Source organism: Vicugna pacos, chromosome 6 (genome assembly GCF_048564905.1).
Source record: "Vicugna pacos chromosome 6, VicPac4, whole genome shotgun sequence".
NCBI classification, from domain to species: Eukaryota; Metazoa; Chordata; class Mammalia; order Artiodactyla; family Camelidae; genus Vicugna; species Vicugna pacos.
In genome coordinates this window covers 29,012,519-29,033,080 of record NC_132992.1, presented here as the reverse complement: position 1 = coordinate 29,033,080, position 20,562 = coordinate 29,012,519, and the positions used below count along the sequence as shown (strand labels likewise).

At 42.4% G+C, this 20,562-nt stretch overlaps 1 protein-coding gene across 1 annotated transcript in view; it reads right to left on the bottom strand.

Annotated features, from left to right (window-relative positions):
- Positions 1 to 20,221, bottom strand: part of LOC140697035 (ryanodine receptor 3-like) — a 59,694-nt gene extending 39,473 nt beyond the window's left edge. Inside the window, exons 1-2 of the mRNA XM_072963889.1 lie at positions 20,210 to 20,221; positions 19,248 to 19,367 (exon numbers count right to left, since the gene is read on the bottom strand). Coding sequence (XP_072819990.1) covers positions 19,248 to 19,367; positions 20,210 to 20,221 — 132 coding nt within the window. The remainder of the gene's footprint in view (positions 1 to 19,247; positions 19,368 to 20,209) is intronic.
- Positions 20,222 to 20,562: the final 341 nt, after the last annotated feature.

Here is a 20,562-nt window from a genome sequence, read left to right as displayed (position 1 = left end):
AAACTCAACTCTGAGACTGTGTCCATATCCCTGAAGAGTAGGTTCCCATCCCTACACCAGTGCTGCAGAACCCCTAATACCGCTAGACTACCTCCTCCAAACTCCTTTCTACTTTAATAAGTTACGGACTTCATATTAGGTTCTTGACGGTCTCAGAAAGAGTTCCGGAATGGCCACTGGGGATGCAGAGACTACAGACTGCCATTAGTGGGGCTGTCAGAGGTCAAGAGTTTTATAAAACTGATATTCCTGGCAGGAAAGATCAGTTCCATCTTTACACAGTTCTGAAATCTGAGACCGACTTATCCTGTTACAAGCTCTCTCTTCCAAAATGCAATTCAACTCTGGGCATGATGGGGTAAGTTTCCACCAAGGACATACATATGCAGATTTTAAACATGTGTACATTTTAAACATTTTGAGGGAAAAGAGTCTGCCTACTTGTGTTAAAAGTTATTGTGAAACAAGGTTAAAATGTATAAAATCTTACTTAAACTGTTTAAAAATATATTTTGCTATGGTAAAGGATAGAGTCTTTCTGAAAATATATATAGAACATTTCAAAACATTTGAGCTCCAATTTTTGCCTGAACGTTGCTAACAAAAGCCACTGTATGTAAACAGTAAGGTGCACAAAATTTAAACTTATAGCTGGAAAACATTCTTTTTGGGAGGAGAGGAGAAAGATGTCATTCTTTCAAAGGAATGAAGTGAAGAAGGTGCCTTGTGATGCCTGGGAATCAACCATGGGAAAGGCAGTGCTCTTAGTATCACCGGTCTCTAGGTGGTTCTTCATTCTAGGGAACAGTGAGTGGCCCTGGGGGCACTGACAGCTGTGGACAGTCACCAGCGCAGAGCAAGGAGACTTACTAAGCAGAAGCACTCATGGCCATGAGCAGAGCGACTGCAGCATCTGCTGCCATCCTGGCCTGAGGTTTTCTCCAAGACAGAGGGAGTATTCAGAAGGGAAGAGATGGAATAAGCTGATTGCCCATAAGGAAAAGGAAGAAGTTTATCAAGTTATAGAAAGGTGTTAATATTTAACAAAATAAAGTAAAAAGTGTCTACTAGGGAGTTAAATATTTACTTGAGAAGAACACTTGCTGAAACTTTTCCTGGGTAAGGGAGGTGCCACTGCCGCCTAGAAGCAGGAAATTCAAATTGCAGGACAAATATCCTTCAACTGAAGTCTTGCCAAGAAATAGCAACTCAAGGTGATAAAGAACTAAAAACACCTACAATTACTGCTTCTTTGCCCTATCCCTCAAATGCCCAGATATTGGCTGTCTGACACTGATTGACAGATCCATTACCATCTAGCCTCTCATAGGGAGAATGTTCATTAATTCAAGTCAGAGTAATACTTGCAACATCAGTTACCTCTTGATGACGCTCAGAGATTTCTCACAAGAGCTAACACAAATGAGCTTGTTCTGGAAGCATTAATGCAGAAACATGGTGGGCCCAAGAACTCCTGGGAAAGACTGCTAGAAAGATTCCTGGGACCCTTCTGCAGGTGGTACTTGAAAAGAACATTCCAGCTGATTCTGAAGCAGGATGTGTCTCACCCCAATGTGAAAGACACGGCAGAGCAACTGGACCAAACAAGTAAATTTAGGTCTCTGGAGAGTAACTGATTCTTACCCTAAATCTTTTGTTAAAGAGTTCAGTTCATCAAAAGAAAACAATTTCTTTCAAGTGAATAACCTAATAATTTGAGATCCATATAATTATTGTTTTTATGATCTTGCCGGCTATGGCCCCAACCCGAAGTAACACTGAGGTGCCCTGGACGCCTATATTCTGCCGAGCATCAGGTGTTTCTGGCACAGTTAGAAAGAAAGTCACAAGAGCCTGGCAAAAATCAGGGCAGTGAAGCGTGTGTTCTTTAAAATAAGGAAGAAGGGGCAGCCAAAGAATCAGAGACAAAATGCTGGGCAGCTGGCCTGTAAAACTGCCTGCTGGGAGAATGCATAACTGACAGGCTGGATGGTTGATTCGGTTCCTGACTGAGCCAAGTTTTTCTTCCCTCCCTGGCACGGTCAGCATGTTAAATAACAAAGGTGCCAAAAGGTGGAAATGCGGAACACTTGCACCTGGAAAAAACAAGCTGTGCAGAGGAGCAGCAAATAATACCTGCTTGGTGGAAACAGTGGCTCTTCATATGGTCCTATAAACACGGCCATAAATAAAACTCTAGCTTAACGAGTAGCATGCGTAACATAAAAGCTCTATGGATGAGGAATGGGACCCTAAATTCCTAGTTTTCAATGGACTCACCCTGAGAAACTGAAGTTGCTTTTCTAAAGAGCCTGTATATTAGGAAACTAGCAGGAATCAGGAAGGAGGAAAGGCAGCTTGTTAGGAAGGAGATGACACCGGCAAGTGGTCCCATGTGCCATGAATAAATTAGGGCATCAGCATCAAACAAGACGAGGAGCACAGGGCACAGGATGGTGGAGTTAGAGTGGGCTGTGATGGGCAGAGGTACTGAAAGATGAGATGAAAGCTGAGAGGGTGGGCTGGTAGGAAAACCTAGTCTCAACCTAACGCTGATGTTTTAGTCTTGAGTTCAGTTTCCTTTAGTTTTCGTGGGAGGAATACTTACTGACCAACAGTGCACCGCCCCTATATTCCTCGGCTCTTTCACCTACTCTCTCTTCCCTTCTGAGAAAAGATGCGGTTGTTAGAGAATTTAGAAACCATGGTGAGGCTTTTCTCCATCACCACGCAGTGGAATCCAGCAGCTGCAGGAGGCGAGAATATGTGTCTCTTGGCCTCTCATTGCGTAACAGGAAGGAGAAGACTGAGGAAAGCCTTATGAGGCACCCACAAGGGCTGAGAAAACACCCTGCGTAACTAAAGGCTGATGGAACAGACACCAGGTACCCAAAGGTGGTGCCGTCCCCTTAGTGCAATCATCAGCACTGTTATGATCGGAGAGAACCTCCGGTGTACTGGGTCCTGCTTGACTGCAGTATTAGCTCCATAAGGCTCCTGGACTCAGGATCTGAAGTGGGCACGAAGCTCAGGGCACCAAAGAGCAAGCACAACATCTTGGTTTCCAAATGGTTTGAATTTTTCCCCCAATGCCTCCTTCCCACTCTCAAACTGAATCCAAATTCCAATGTGGAAATACAGTTTTTATTTCCTGTCCCCTCCAAGGAATTTTTGTTCCGGTAAAAATAAACATAGCACTATAAACTACGTCCTGGGTTAAAAACAATTTTTTTTTGGCAGGAGTATTCAGACAGACGTTGATACAAGTTGCAGTTTTTACAAGTCTTTGTGGAGGTAAGTAACAGTCATAAATACTCTTCTCCAATATGGAAAAACTCCTTCTGTATCCCATCCTCTTCAAATGCCTTATAGTGTCTGGGCTAAGCTACTGTCACTAGGTATTTGCATGTGCAAGGGTTAGTACCACACGCCCCCATGTGCAAGGGGGCATGTGGTACTCACCATAGATATTTTAAAGCATGTACACTGGAGAGGGATTCAGCACTGCCAGGAAGGAAGTAGCTGCATGAGTTAAGACTGTTCACTTAATAATAAGCATTGCTTCAGTGGAGGGGGCTACGTCCACTTCACTAGTGCCACCCTTACCAGGAAGCGTTCCAAGTATGAAGGATGAACAAATGTCAAAAGGCTCATTGAACTGTGGATATCTGCAGGAATCCCACCTCTCCAGTCTGGAGTCACTGATCCTTCACTCAGGCTGTGAGCCAGCTTTGATAAATACAAGGAAACCATTAAGAAATTCAGCCTCTTCCTACTTGAAGCCAACCTATCACTCAGCATCTAGTGAAGGTGGCCAGGAATCACCATGTCAAATACTGCCTGTGCCCAACCATCTCAGTTCACATGACAGAGCCTGAACTTGAGTTCCCCTCCTCAGCTGTTCCAGGTCACTAATCCAGGCTACTGAGATTTCCCATCAACAATGAGGCCAGATGATAGATGTTGAAGGGCAGGTTATCCAGAAAGGAAGGGGAACGGAAAAACCACAACCAGGAGGCACCTCCAATACACAAGGGTTGGGTCAACTCAGCACCATAAGAGAATGAACACACTGGTAGAAGCTGATGGAGTGACATCACATCTCCAAACAGGAGGTCCTTGCTCATGGCAACCCAAGATAAGCCTGTCAGACCTTATGAAGATCAACGCCTCAAATTAGCCAGTCACTCTCCATGGCATTTGTCCTTATGTTCTCAGTGACCAAGATGAAGATGAGGCCATGTATGGCTTCCCACTAAACTTGGACATTTTGGGAAAGAACCAAGTTCATTCATTACTACAATAATTGAAAACTTTCCATAGCAGGCTGTGTGTAAGTTCGAATGTGATACTAATGAAGATCGGAGCTTTGTCTCATTTTGTGATGACGTCTAGCTGCTTTGTCATTACTTAGTCAAACAAGGAAACAGAGGTGTAAGGCTGATGACTGCAAATTCAGACCTGCCACGGTTTCTGCAAAGTGTAGTCTCTGGACCACTTGCATAAGAAACAGGCAGGAGTTAAAAAAAAAAAAATTCTGGCCCCATCCAAGACAAGGATGGGGATTAAAGGATGTGCTCACTCAAGTTTGAGAAACAAGGCCTTTCCAGGTGAGCTCAGTGCCAGACTCTGCAGACACTGGCTTCGATCATCAACTTTAAAGATAAAGCATTCATGACATAATTTACCAGGGAAATTACGTAGTGAACAAAACCACAGTGCTCATTTTGCAACTTGAAAGGTGATCAGAAGAGGTTGTGGAAACTTCCTCATGAACATCAAAAAGTTCTCATATTTCTTGGCTATATTTTTCACAAAAAAAAAAGTAATTCTCTTCAGCTGCTGACTAAGAGATTTTGCTGAATGATAACACTTAGCCGTCGTGTGTTCACTCAGTCTCAGAGCTGGCATTAGATTCTAAAACCTCTCCTCATCTTTAGGTAAAAGAAGTAGAATTGTTTAAACCTAGATACAACAACTTATCAGGGTAGTAATTCAAATTTCGAGTCTCCAGTGACTGCTCCTGGGATGGAAGAGGTGAGGTGGTGATCAATAATTCCACTCTGTGCTCTGAGGCAGTAATGCACACGAACCATCTTGAACAGATGATAATCTGTTCTATTTTGCAGCGGAAATATGTTGGGATGTATAGTAAGTGCTAAAGTGGGGCTTGAGGCAAAGATCCTTGATGAAAGTGCTCTAATAAGAAATGGATCTTTAGGGTCAAGGGTTTTTAAATTTTGTCAGCCACTCAACAGCTCAAAACCAGCTGTCCGACAGAGGCTTACAAACAGCTTTCTTGTACCAACGGTTCTCATCTAAAGGCTTTGCATAAAGCTCAGTGGACTTGAAGTGGAAAGGAAGAAAAAGGATTTGAAAATCTCCTATCAGAAAAAGCAGCTAAATCTTGGAATGACTATGTTAAGAACCATTTGTAATCATTCCCTGAAATAATTTGGATGAAGAAAAACAAATTAATTCTCCATACTGTTCTGAATTATTTAAAATCACCTATTTGCTACACATCAGGAAATTAAGAACATGATACTGTTTGCAAATGATTCATAAAATGTCTCAGTTCATATAGTTTGTTCAGGTCGCTGGTTAAAAAACAATGAAACTATTACATGAACTACTGAAATGGAGAAATAAGGCTGACAACTCAATTAAATGCCTGTAATCTTACTTTTGAAAATATTCCAAATATTTCCTCTACAAAACTCTCCTCCTGTGGTGGCCAGGAGAAACAAAATAACCTGAAGGGTTATTTTGTGTAACATTTTTCAGCATGCTGGAAGAAGCGCAAAATCAGACCTCTTGAATCACTATCCAGTGTTGTTTGTAAACAATAATTTTACCTGGGAATTATGAATATGCACATAACTTCAAAAGATCACATAAAAGGTCATAATCATGACACACGTTTTATCCCCAGATTTGAGGAATAAAAATGATGGGTGTAACATGACTTGGGATCTAAAGACTCAAATTCTAACACAAATGCAATGCATCATTTTAATTCCATGTAAAAGCAACAACTGCAAAAGAGATGTTCTCCTAATCACAGGGGGGAAGAAAAAGGCAAGTCTTTGTCATCTAATCAGTAAGTTCAGGAGTTGGTGGAGGGAGAAAAAATACTGCTAATCGAGACCAAAATAGCAGCTATTAGGTCTAAAGAGCAAAGTACTAAGCGCTGCAGAGGAGCCCGGGCATGAATAACACCTGCTCATAATTCACCTGGGGCCATGCGCCTGCCGTGAACAAGTGAATGACCAACGAGCAGCAGAGCTATGGTGCCACTTCACACACTGAATAAATTCTTTGTGCAGATTCCCACCACTAAGGTGCAGACTGTCTTTAAATAAAAAGAGGGGACGGGTGTTGCCTCAAGCAGACAAGTTATCAAGACAGCATTAATAACTCAAATAGGAAGGAGGACAATAGAGATGGGCAGAGATCTCAGGGTTAAAACTGTTTCCTCTTTTTAACTAGGTCCTCGTATCTGACAAAGACAAATGCATTAATATACTTGGTATGTGTTGCTCTCGACTTTTATGCTATTCCTTTAGAGAATGGTTTCCTTTCTCATCCCTTAACTGTTAGAAACAGTAGAGCATGAGGTTCCATGTGGATGGAGAAATGGGAAGAAAACTTCTGGAGAGAAAATATTTTTGGCTGCTGAATGGAAAGGACTGGAACGCAGAGCCATGATTTTCAGTATCTGAGCATTGCTGGGACTGTGTTCCACCCCTCTGACTTGATGAATTCATATGTGGACCAATAGGAAATGAGCCTTTTGTCCCGTCTACACAAAACAGTCTCTGGACCAATTTGAACAATTTTCCCTTGAGGCTTTCCCGATTATAGATGCTCATTCTGCAACAGGGAAGGACAAATCTGACTCCATAATGGATGTTTCTTTTGTATTTTATTACTTCTGCCACAAGATAATCACTAAAAGGATGTTGCCTATGAGCTTAAATTATACATAACAGCCCATCTCTGGGAACTCTGCCTCCCAGGTCATGAGCACTAAGCTAAAATACCTTTGTTTAGCTCACAGGAAACATTCTGACCAGCCCCACCTGGGAATGACTGCAGGAAGGAAGACATTAACACATCCACTCTGGAGGCTGATGAGAACCAGGAAATGTTTGACTTTACTCCCTCCCCCTTTTAGTACAGAAGAAGTCTGAATTTTAACTCAGGCAAGATGGTTCTTTGGGGGCACTAATCTACCATCTTCTTGGTCTGCTGCCTTTCCGAATAAAGTCATTATTCCTAGCCAACACTTGGTCCCTTGATTTATTGGCCTGTTGTGCGGGGAGCAGTACCAGCTTAGACTCAGTTAACAGTTCTCTCATACTTCAGATAACCTGGAGGAGTTAGGCGGTGGGGTCTGTGTCCTTCCCCTGCCTGGGACTATTTCTGGATCACTGCTCTTTGAGGAGTTAACTCCTTCTCCTTTAAGCTTCCCACACCTGTCAGCCTCACCTCTGCTCCCTCCCTTTTTGCTGTGTGTGTATTTCCATGACGTTCCTATCTCCACTGAAACCTCCAACCCCTTCTCGCTCCTGGTCCTCGTGATTAAAATGTCCACGTTGTTATGTGTTGAACTGTGTGCTCCCCCAAAATATATGCTGAAGTTCCACCCTTCCCCTACAACTGTTCTTATGATCTGATTTGGAAGTAGGGTCTTCACAGCCCTAATCAAGTTAAGATGAGGTCATTAGGGTGGCGCCTAATCTTCTATGATTGATGCCCTTATAAGAAGGGGAAAACACCATCTAAAGACAGAGACGCAGAGAGAAAAGGTCCATGTGGAGATGGAGGCAGAGACTGGGGTTACGCTGCCACAAATCAAGGAACACCTGGGGCTGCTGGAAACTAGACTAGGCAAGGAAGGACCCTCCCACGAGGGCGCATGGCTCTGTTAACACCTTGATTTCAGACTTCTGGCCTCCAGAACTGGGAGAGAATGAACTTCTGTTGTTTGAAGCCACTTTGCTTGTGCTAATGTTATAGTAGGGCCAGGAAACTAATGGGCTACATGAATAATCGATCACGTATTGTGGCTTTTCGGTTATTTTGCTTCGTCTCGGTCAGTGATCTTCTACACTGCAGTTCAGCCACCACCCTTCATGGTCAGACACCTGGGGCCTGCTCGCAGCCAAACTGCTCTGCTCTGAAACCTCTGGCTGACACATCCCCCTGTCTAACCACGCAGTCACTTTCCAGTCGACGTGCTCACCCAACCACTCTCACCACGATTTACATCCCTTCTTCTTTTCACTCCCAGGCCCCTCCTATCTTTAGTTCTCTCCTCATTGAACCTGAAGTCCAAGATTTCATGGTTCAATCTCCTAAACTCTTGCCCTTTTGTCATTTATCACATCACCTGGAAACACTTTGCCCCTGGGAGAGTTTAACCAGCCACTTTCTTCCTGACCGCGCTGGGCCTGCCGAGGGCAGCTGCAGAAGAGAGCATTACCCAGAAAGTCGGCAGCACTGAAAGTTCACCGTTACCAGCCTCAACTGGCCCTCCCTGCTGGGCCCGCACACTGCTTAGCAATCCTACTGGTCTTCTCGAGGCGGCTCAGTCTCCAGAACTTCCTGTACACAACCTACAGGTCTATTCCCAACCTTGCCTTCCTCCTACTCAACGGAATAGGAGCTCGTCCTTCACTTGAAAGCCAATTCCTCATCTGTGTTCTTAGTACTGGTCCTTTCCGTTCCATCAGTAATCTGCACACCAAGTCATCCCTACCCTTTCCTGTAGCTCCTCCTCTTTTTCCAAGCAGCATGGGAACATGCTTACGTCTTTCCTATTACAAAAACCTTTCCATTCTCAGACCCCCTCCAGCTATCACTCTTTCTTTCAGAGATATCTGCACTGGGTGTCTATTTTCTTATTTCCCTCTCGCGCTCCACCTCCACTGAACTGGCTCTGCCCTCGTCACCCCATAGAGAGAGCTCTCACCAACATCGCCACTGGCCTCCGTGTCACTACATCTAATGGACACATTCCAGCCTCACATGACTTTGCCCTCACGTGGTATCTACTCTATTACCTGCTTCTCCTTGACACTCTTCGCTTGGTTTCTGTGGCTCCTATGACACTGCAAATGCCCATTTTTCCCTCTGATCTCTCAGGTTTCTCCTTATTCTCTGTGCTGTCTCTTCCTCTACTCATTTTAAAATATTTACATCTTCCAAGAGCTCTTCTCTTCCCTTCTTAATCCATATTTTCCCCACTCATTCTCAAAGCTTGATTTACTATCCTTAAGCCAATTTCTCCTAAATATTATCTCCATTCCAACCTCTCTTCTGAAATTCTGATCCATATACACCCAGATGTCTATCAGAATTTCTTCTTGGATGTTTTTCAGGCCTTTGGAATTCAATACACCCCAAATTCAGTTCATAAGCATCGTCACCACCCTCTGTCCCAACACAGTTCTCCAATATACTCTTTTTCACTAAATAATATGACATCCGTAGGCAGCTCAAGCCTGTAACTCTAGAGTCACACGGTGACTCCTCCCACTCGGACCCCTTCGCCATCCCACGCATTCCATTAACCACACCTGGATTCAATCTAATCCCTGTGTATTCACACCCATTGTAACACGCAAAACCACAGACAACCCAGGTACTGGTAAACGCTGCTCTCCTCTGTCAGTCAGCCCGTGTGTGTCAGAGCCCACCCTTGCTACTTCAAAAATCTGTGCCCTCACCGCTTTTCCTTGGCATATGCCAAAGCTGCACTGAACTTAACCCCCTCACTAATAGTGCCGTATGTTAGTTCCCCCACCCCACTCTCTCTCATTTTTATGGCCAAAATCTCTCCTTCTCGAGAGCCTCCTTTGTCTTGCTCATCATGGAAGCTCCTTCTTTATAATCCAGATTCTGCTTCAACACCATTTTCACTTCTTCCTTTTAACTCTCGGCTGCTTCAGAGAGCAGTGCGGGCTCACTGATGAGGCTCTGGCTCAGGCAATGGTGCAGCAGCTACAGCAGAATAACCCTCCTAACAATTAGAAACTACGGAAAAACATTAAAACAATAACTGTTTGAAGGCACTGGAGAGCAATATAAAGCCAGAGGGAATATGACTCTTGAAAGAAGGGAAGCCAAATAGGTGATATCTACAATTAATTAAATTTTCCCCTGAGGGCACTGCCCTGTTCAGGGGGCTCATGTGGAATAGACTTCAAGAAAAAAAAAAAAAGCTGCTGTGGAGTCAGAGGCCTGAGTTTGGGGTTGTCAAATGTCAGGAAATTGAAGAGGAGAATGCTGGAAAAGGAGGGAACCATCATATAACCCCCCCCCCCCCAATCAGCACACAAGTTCCTCTCAAATTTCTGGCCCACTCATCAGCTGTTCAGGGCAGCACTCCAAATATCCAATGGAAAGGAACAGCTGGAACGCTGCAAAGGAATGAAGGTTTGAGGAGCTACCCAGTTTTGGAGTCTCAGAATTTGTTGTTCAAGCCTTGTTATAGAGAGACGGTTAGGAAACTCTTTAGAACTTTCATTAAAACTCAGAAGGGCTACATCCCAAGGCCAAGACTATATCCTAGAATTAAAGGCAAAACTAAAACAGACCAACCCTCCAGAAGATCAAGCTGCTCCACCAGTAATTTAACTGCCTGCTGGACTGAAACACAATACTTTCCAGGGGCAGAAAATAGAAACCAGAATAACTACAAAATACCACCTACAAGCTTCCGTCTGTAATTTCAAAAATGACTAGACAGTCAAAGAAACAGGAAAATATGACTCATAATCAGAGGAAAAATCAGTCACTAGGAATGGATCCATAGGTAATCCAGATACTGGCATTAGTAGTCAAAGATTTAAAATGATTATTACAAATATGCTAATGAATCTATCAGGAAAAAAAATGGGAATAGTGGGAGATAAGAATGAAATTTTGAAAATACATAAAACCTTAGAAATAAACTATTGAAAATTTTATAATTTAAAAATACAACATCTGAAATAAATTCATTGGAGGGAGTTAATGGCACATTTACATTAAAGAGTCAGAAGACACAGAAATAAGTCAATAGGAATTATTCAAACTGAAGCACAGAGAAAAACCGTTTAAAAATGAACAGTTTTCGTGACCTGTGGAACAATGTAAAACAATTGAAAATATAAGTAATTGGAGTTCCAGAAGGAGAAAATAAATGCAGCAGAATTAAATATTTTAAGCAAGAATGGCCCCCAAATTTCCAAATGTTTATTTAAAAGCCCAATCAAGAGATCCATAAAGCTTAACAACATCCAGGCAGGATAAATACGAAGGAAGCTACCCTCAAAATACATCATTCAAACTGCTGAAAATCAAAGATAAAGAAAACATTTTTAAAGCCTTCCAAAGAAAAAGACTTATCACATATAGAGGAACGATAAGATGTTAGCTCATTTTTCATTAAAAAAAAAAAAAAAGGCCAAAAGACAATAAAACACCATCTTTAAAGCACCGAAAGAAAAAACCAGAAGTCAAGCCAGGATATTATAATCAGAGAAAATATCTTTCAAAAAAAATAAGGACAAAATAAAGACATTCTCTGTGAAACAAAAGGTGGAGGAGTTTGTCTTCAGCAGACCCGTATTATAAAAAATGCTAAAGGGTATTTTTCAGGCTGAAGGAAAATGCTACCAGATGGAAATCTGCATCTAAAGGAAAATAGAAGGAGCACTGAAAATGGTAAATATGTGGATATTATTTTTTAGAAAAGCTTTTTTCTTTTCCTAATTTCTTTAAAAGACAATTAACTCTTCAAAACAAAAATTATAAAGTATTGCACATTATATAACTTGTAGGAACAAAACACATGACAACAAAACATAAAGGATAAGGACAGTGGTATAACAGTAACTCAAGGGAGAGCGTGGTAAGTTAATGATTCATATTGTAATCCCTAAAGGAATTACTAAAAAATATTACGCAGAGGCAGAGCTAAAAAGCCAAGAGAGGAGATAAAATGGAATACTTAAAAACATTTATATTACTCTAAAGAAGGCAGAAAAGGACAGATAGGAATAAACTCAAAGGAGCACACATACAAAAAACAAATAGCAAGATAGTAGTTACTAAAATTCAGCAGTATCAATTATTACAATAAATGTAAATGGAATGAACACTCCAATAAAACAGGAGAGATTAGAGAAGGGGGAAGCAATTCCTCATTTTATGCCGTTTATGAGGGACATACTTTAAAGATACAAACAAATTGAAAACAAAAAGATGGAAAAAGACATACCACCCAAACAGTAAGCATAAGAAAGCTTATGGCTAAATTAATATCTGTCAATGTATACTGTTAAGACCAAGGATAAATATGAACAGTCAAGAATGAGAAAAGGACCAATTCATCAGATAATCAAAAAATTCTAAACATGCATGAACCTAAGAGAGCCTTAGAATACATGAAACAAAACTGACAGAGCTAAAGAAAGAGGCAACTCCTCCATCAGTTTTTAACACCTCCCTCTCAGTAACTGATAGAACAAGTAGCTATAATTTAGTAAGGATATCTATCTCGACATTCACAAAACACTATATTCAACAACTATAGGATGCAGTTTTTTTAAAACACACGTAGAACATTCACCAAGATATACCACATGCTGGGCCAAAATATAAGTCCCAATAAATGGCAAAGGATTAACATTATACAGAGTATGTTCTCTGACCATATTAAAATTAATTAGAAGTCAATAACAAAATCTACATTCCACTAATTCATTTGATTTTTAAAAACTATTCACTCATTCCTTCACCCTTTTCATCTGATGTACTCTGACTCTTCTTTGTATGTCACTTTTAAGATCACAAATGTCCTGCTAATCCGTAAATCCAGGCCTTTAAAATAATTAATTTCAGCACATGGGTAACTTAACTAACTGAATAAAAGCAACGATTTCTGAGGCCCTAATGTGTGTCTGCCCCTCTGCTGGGAACAATAAAGGCTATTTATTGCGTAAACAACATTTTGGATGTGTTAGGCCCCATGGTAAGCACTTTACAATTATAAACCCCTGTAACTGAATCTTCATAATAATCCTATGAGATGGAAACAGTCTTAAAGATGAAGAAAGAGGCAAAGAGAAGGAAGTCATTTGAACCATGGTCAGAAAGCTATTAGGCAGTGAAGCCAGAGTTACCAGGCCAGGAATCCCAGCTCCACGGCCATGTTTCTTAACTGCTGTACTCTACAGGCATATCTGGTTTTATTGTGCTTTGGAGAGATGGTGAGTTGTTAGGTTTTTTGTTTCTTGTTTTCAAATTAAAGGTTTGTGGCAATCCTGCAGTGAGCAATTTGATTGACACAATTTTTCCAAAAGCATTTGCTCCCTTTGTGTCTCTGTGTCACGTTTTGATAATTCTCACAATATTTCAAATGTTTTGTCATTATTGTGTTTGTTATGGTGGTCTGTGATCAGTGATATTTGATGTTACTACAACTTGCTGAACGCTTAGATGATTAGCATTTGTTAGCAATAAAGTGTTTTTAAATTAAGGTATGTACATTTATTATATACTGCCATTGCACACGTAACAGACTATGCAATACATGGTAAACATAACTTTTACATGCACCGCAAAACCGGAAAACTCGTGTGACTCCCTTTATTGCAGTGATCTAGAACCCAACTGGCGATATCTCCAAGGTCTGCCTGTATAGTCTTTAACTTCAGTGACCACAGAACGGTGGAGGGCAGGCGAAAAGACAAATAAACCATCATAATTCAGTGACGTAGATGTTTTGACCCCCTCCCCAATTTACAGTGTTCCTGTGCTTTGTATCTCCACACAAGGCCACTTAGTAACCTACCCTCCTTTATAAACTTACTTTCCAGAAAAAAAATAATCTTTTTTATATTGTAAAATATTAGCTATAAAAATTTTAATACTGCTTCATGTGCTCTCTGAGAGCATTTGCATTTTAACAGTTTCTGTGATTTAAGCAAAATACATATTTCTAACTTTGGAATGTCAGGCATTCAGAGGACAGATGCGGGAAGGTTGTGTGTGTGGGGAGGTGTGGTATGGAGACCTGCCCAGTATTCTCACAATCTAACCACTTGAAGAAATAGTTTCTTTCTCATTGCATAAGTTAGATCCTTGCTACTTTTTATTGCTAAGTTTTATAGAAACCAGACAATGATTCAAGCTCAGGAAGTCACTTAACTTTGTCTAAATTCTCATACCTTTCTTCTTGGTAAATGAGAACAGTATTTGCTCCCTTGGGTTGTGAAGATTAAACACACGAGTATGTAAACACCCACCGCAGGACATGGCATACACCACGTGATGCTTGATAAAAAACCAAAAAGATCAAAATTTCAACTTATTATTCTCTTTATATTACAAGGCAATGGAATTTTTTGAAGTAAGCTTTATAATTGTTTGGCCTTCCATAAGCTCTGAAGTCCACAGAGAATACTACACACTAAAATAGCAACCAGAAGTTCAAAAAAAGTACACAACCTCAGGCTGAGCCTCTGTCTCTGTAAATTTGCACAGGCGTAGGGGTTTCTGTTTGTTTTGGAGTAAACAGAAAATTTCTTTCTGAGCTGAAAATAATAAAAGCAATAGGAAAAAAAAGTTTTTAAAGCCAAGAACCTATCTTACTTTATGTCATGTACATAATTACAGTTGCACAATTGCAGACATTTAATTCTGGGCCTTGAGAACCTACACAACTTTTCAAAAACCATCGCAGACTACTTTCCATTCCACAAAAGGAGGTGAAAACAATAAAATTAAAATTTCCCCTGAAAGTGTTCAGTTTCAAAACTGGATTTGAAACTGGATTTTTCTTTGAATAAACCACCATCAGCAGGACACAGTGTTCCCCAACAAAGAGGTGGGACTTCCTTTTGGGACACTAGAGCCCGAAGACTTTAGACACGACACTGGCTCCTATAGGGCACTAGGGTGAGTAGTCTCACTTCAGTGATTTCATCATCATTAAAATCTGTGAAACAAACAAACCTTGGTCTGTTGGAACTGATTTTAAACAAAAAGTTCTATCTCTCTTTTTTTTTTCTTTTTGATGATCTACAATTAAGGAAAGTGGAACTCAGAGTTTGGAAGGGTGTCAGGGTTCCAGACACATCTGACAAGGCTAGGGTAGTTCAGTAGTTGTCCTCAGTGAAGATTCCTGCGGGATAAGGCTTATGAAATTCTTTTCACTTTTTGCATGAGAATTTGACCTTCACTTAAACGGCAAGTTTTGTTCTTGAGACAACCTGATAAAACGGCTATGTTAATTATGTTACTAGGGAACATTGCTTACGGTGAAAATAACCCCTGATTGGTAGCTTGCATCTGGACTGGGAAGACCACCAATGCCTCACAGGAAGCCCTTTCTTTGCAACTCAACACTTTTGCAGCTGGAGTGGGCATTGTGGGCAACTCAAAAGCTACGCCTATAAAGTTGTTACAAGATACATGAGGCTTTTAAGCCATGGTGATTCTCATGCCTGCCTGATGTGGACCTTGTCTCTTTGAACATGAGCTGTCGTCTGGGGTGGGGATTCAGAAGCCAGACCCTGGAGTGCTACAAGGATTCCCACAGGAGAGCCTGACCCTTCCCAGCAGGCAGGCCGTGCTTCCTGTCCTACGGAGCAGACAGGCAGCAAGTGGCGTATGAGCTTTTTATGAATCCAGGATGTTAAGCTGAACCAAACAAGACCCCCTGGTGGACACTGCAGGTACAACATAGATGAGATAGAATATTAAGGACCAGAGAAAAAAGTAGTAAACTCTTTTTTAGGAATAACTTTTCCACTTAAAAATGACAGTAAATAAACATCGGCTACTATCGATAAAATAAAGCAGCAACATTTCTCCTCAGTGTTTCCCGGTCTCTGGTTGTAACTCTGAGTCTTTCCTATAACACAGAATACCATTTAATTCCTCAAGCTGTGCTCATGTGAAATGAAAGCTGAATAATGGTACTTCCGTCCATCAATATCTGCAGTCTCAGGAGCCTTCCCAGAAAGGTGGGCCACTGCAAATAGGTGGCAAAGTCTCAGGGGCTCTCCACGGGGCTCGGCCGTCTCCACGTCTACAGCGAGTGCTGCTCTTCTCCAACTTCTGCATCTCACTTTTCTCCCCTCTCACTCCATGCTCCATCCAATATGACCTCTTTTTCTCAGTGCTCTTACACCAAGAGTATCTTTTGAGCACCTTATCTCCTCTCTTCCCTTTCTCTCTTTCTTTTCTCTAGAGTTCATCTCAGTTTTCTCTCTCTGAGCCTCAACTAGCTGAAATACCCTTGACTAGAACGTCCAAGGTCACCGGGTGGCTCTGTAGCCGGCTGGTAAGAGTGACGTTTGATGTCTGTGCCTCATGCCCGGCGCCAGGCTTGGGAATACACCCTCTCACTTCATCACATGGCTTATGTTAGTTCCCAGGAACCTGAGAATGGCACAGCTGGTTGTGAAATTCGATGGAAGAGAATAAGGAGACACCTCTAGTGAAAAGGGAGAAGACAAGCCAGAAGAGATGGGTGCACAGTTGGAGCTGACTTAGGAAAGCCTGAAGCCACAGAAAATGGGTTCACCTAACAGGCAGCTCCCAGGAGTGGTGGCAGGAAATTCTGAATATCTACTTTATCCTTTCCATGCACTTGACCCCGTTCTCCTGCGAGAAGCCCTCACGGTACACTTTCCTTGTACCATATATAAAAGAGACACTCACGCAATGGTAGTGGGTGTGTCAATTCCAACAACTGGTATATCCTTTCGGGAAAGCAGTTTAATACTGTTTATGCTCCTCACACCATTAATCCTTCTCCTGGATGGCATGCCAGGAAACAAAAGTAAACCAACAGGACCACATATATGAACTTTTTAAAATAACCACAGAAGACTACATAGCAATATGGAACTGGCTGAAATAGTCAAGAAAAAAACAGACTGTCTGACCACGCATGGTGAGTATGATTTTTGAAAACATGCAGGCACAGGTGCACAAAGGCCAGAGTGAAAAACAAAAATGAAAACAGTTGCGATAAGGGGACACAATTATGCATGATACGTCCTATTTCTTTTTAAAAGTCTCCAGTCTTAGCTGGTTTTACATTTAAAATAAAAAATTAAAATAAGAATAATCACTTAGTCAAGTGGGAGTCAGGAAGGATTTTTCTCATCCCTAATGCACTGATGAGTGGTGCAGGTTATTATTTTTATACCTGAGGGATACAAAGCATTCTTAGGTTATCAAAGACAGTTCTCGTTAATTTGTTTTAGGTAATCTGGTCTAGGTAAGATGAAATCACAATAGCCAATGGGTAAAGAGAGTTTACAGTGAGCTAGGCAGTTCACACGTATTAACTCATTTAATCCTAATAACAACCTTGTTAGGTAGCTACTATTAGATTCCCACTAAGCATATGAGGAAACTTAAGTTCATAAAGGTGAGGTACCTTGCTCAAGGCCCTGGCTTAGCTGCTGAGTGGTAGAGACAGGATTCAAAGTCTACCAGTCTGACTCCAGAGCTGTGCCCTAAACCACTGCCCTACGCCCCACTCAATGGATGATGAGAAAATGGTACCACTGGTTCCTAATTCAGGCCAGCACTCCTCCCACTGCAGCAGGCTGCATCTTATCTGGCAGATGAGAAAACTGAAAACAAGACTGAGTGACTTGCTCATGGTCATGTGACTCGCTAATGGCCGAGAATTAACTTCTTGACTTCTAATCTAATGATTTTCCTATTATCCCAGACTGCTGGGAATGAAAAGAAAAATACCTAGCTAAGAACAAAAGTCAATGAGAAAAGACCTCAGGGAAATCAAGCCTCAGACCTTTAAAAAGATAAAAATCTTCCCTGTCTCTTTGCTCTGCCATTTATTTTAATGTGACTCTGTCCTTCCGGTACTGGCCATACGTGCCTCTGATAGACATCTGTACTCAGGGACCAGCGACCTACATGGGAGGGAGGACGGATGATGGAGAGGAGACAGGCTCCCGGGAGATGTGGCCATCACCGTACACATCTGTGTCCTGGGATTTGGCCCAACTCGGCATATGTGGCCGTGCTGTACATGCTCATGTGGAGAAATGACATGCCAATCTGGTGGGCTGACTGGAAAATGTAACCACTTTCTGATTTCAAATAAAAAAGGTTCTGTAAAGAAAAACTGAGCTTGGAGGGGTGAAGGTTAATTGTGTGTCAACTTGGCTAGACTGTAGTACTGAGTTATTGAATCCAACACCAATATAGGTGTTGGTGTGAAGGTACTTTGTAGATGTGATTAACATCTACAATCACCTGACTTTAAATTACCCTTGGTAATGTGGGTAACTTGATAATGTGGGTGGGCCACCCCCAATCAGTTGAAGGCCTTAAGAATTAAAAACGGAGGTTTCCTGGAGGAAAAAAAAAATCTGCCTTAAGACAGCATTAACTCCTGCCTGAGGTTCTAGTCCATCTGGCCTACTGATTTCTCAGACTTGCCAGTCCCCATAACTGCATGAGCCAATTCCTTAAATTAAATCCTTTCATCCATCCATCCATCTATCTAGAAAAAGGGAGCAATATTATTGGTTCTGTTTCTCCGGAAAATCCTGACTGATATAAAGGTCTTCCCAGGACTGACTGCTGGGCACACAGGCCCACCTGACACACAGCTCATGAAAACCAGAAAGCATCTGAAAATGGAGGAAGCCAAGTTTGGCCGAGGAGATATGGTGTCCCATGCCACCATGCAGGCAGGAGCAGAGCAAATGTTTCTTTCTGGCCCTGGGTCACAGCAAGCAGCTGTAACAACCTCAGCACAGCCACAACTGAAAGTGGTGAGTCTGCTGTGAAATACAGGTTCAAGGACCCGCGAGTCCCTGCAGCAATAAAATGACAGCTGAGAGTAAAGGACACACACTCAGATTTCTAGTAACTAACAACGAGAAAGGTGGGCTGGGAGTAATAGAAGAGCCACCTCCATGAAGACTAACAGTGACCTCCAGGCGTCCCTGGTGACCTGGTGAACACCGAGAGACAGGCCCCTCTAACTCTTCACATTCCTCTGGGGTCCTACTGAACGGTTTCCCAGGCTGGGGAGAGTTACATTTTAAACCCGATTTGCTTCCCATTTGAAAAATAAATCTGTCCTTGCAAACTTCCTCCTTCTCACCCTCATCACCATCTCCGGGCAGTCCCGTCTCCTAGCTGACTGCTTGGGGGGCCAATAGGGAAGGTGCACGGCAGGTCATCAGTCTCACCTTGGCTTCTGATGTGGGTTCCAAGAAGCACAGGCGATTCCCTAGTCCCTCGGCTGCCAGGCAGAACTTCCTCTGCTCCTTGTGAATGTTCGCGATGCACTGGAGGACCACTTCATCCTCCTGCCAAGGGAACAGAGGCAAAGGTAAGCAGCGAGGGACTACTGCCCCGTGCAAAGCCAAGCCCCCAGGTTGCCTTGCTGTACGTTTATCAGGTATGTTGAGGGGTGCATGCTTTTAAATATGAGATAAAGGAGAGTGTGTTATTCACACGGCATAACCGAGCTTCTCCCCTGAGTCAGAACTCCACTCAATCCTGGGGTGGGGTCACGAGGAGCAAGTACATGGAACAGAAGCAGTACTTCATTATACAGCATCGGCCTCCCTCCCAAGATGTACAAAACACGCACAATCTGGGTGAACAGATGATTTCAACACTTGACTGAACATGAAAGTAAACCTAAGCAATTTCTCCAAATAAACAATAAAATAAGAAGGTGTGACTGAGGCAAACAAGGACAACAGCAGAGATCAGAGGGAAGTGGGATATGTGGAGGGAAAGTCCATTTTGTGTCATGTTGAGAAGGTGGCAAGAGACCTGTTTTGTCCGGGAAGGGGTATACGGGACGCAGAGGTCACACGTTCGCTAGAGGTGGCAGAGGCTGCTGTGGAGAGGAGCAGGAGAAGAGCTTTAGATTTGGGAAAGGAAGATACAAAGAAGCCTTGAGGATCCAGATCAGAAGGAGGACTTGGAAGTTAGTAGAGGAGCCACTCTGAATTCCCAAGGAGGGGACCCTCCTCCTATGCATCAGTGTCAAACGCAGCCCTCCTCAAATGGCAGAGACCTTGCCTGAATGGCATTCCTCTTGCTGATGGTCCAGAAATGAGATGGGCCTTCATTCACACTGATATGTGCAGCCCTTACACAACCCTGCCTGAGGCTGCGAGGAAAACCTTTTCCTTACCACATCGTCCATCCTCGCTCCTTCAGTCTACCTGCTCTCTCTCCAACACCACTTGACTTTGGGTTTCAAACATCAAATCTCCGGGTGTGGTTCAGGTAAAGGAGTAACCAGAGGAGAGCCGGCTGGAGATTCCTCCTTAGCAACGGCTCTCCTGTCCCCTGTCTCTCCATGTCTCCAGGGTTAGTGTCTGTCCTGGAGTATTGGAAAGGTATTAAATAGAAATGGTTTTCTTCAACTGTATCTACAACACACCTGGTCACCTGGAAAAACAGAATCCTCTACTGGGTGGGAACATGAAGAGATTCAATAGAACTGGTCCCCACAAAGAGGCCTCCCGGTGCCTAGAGACTGGT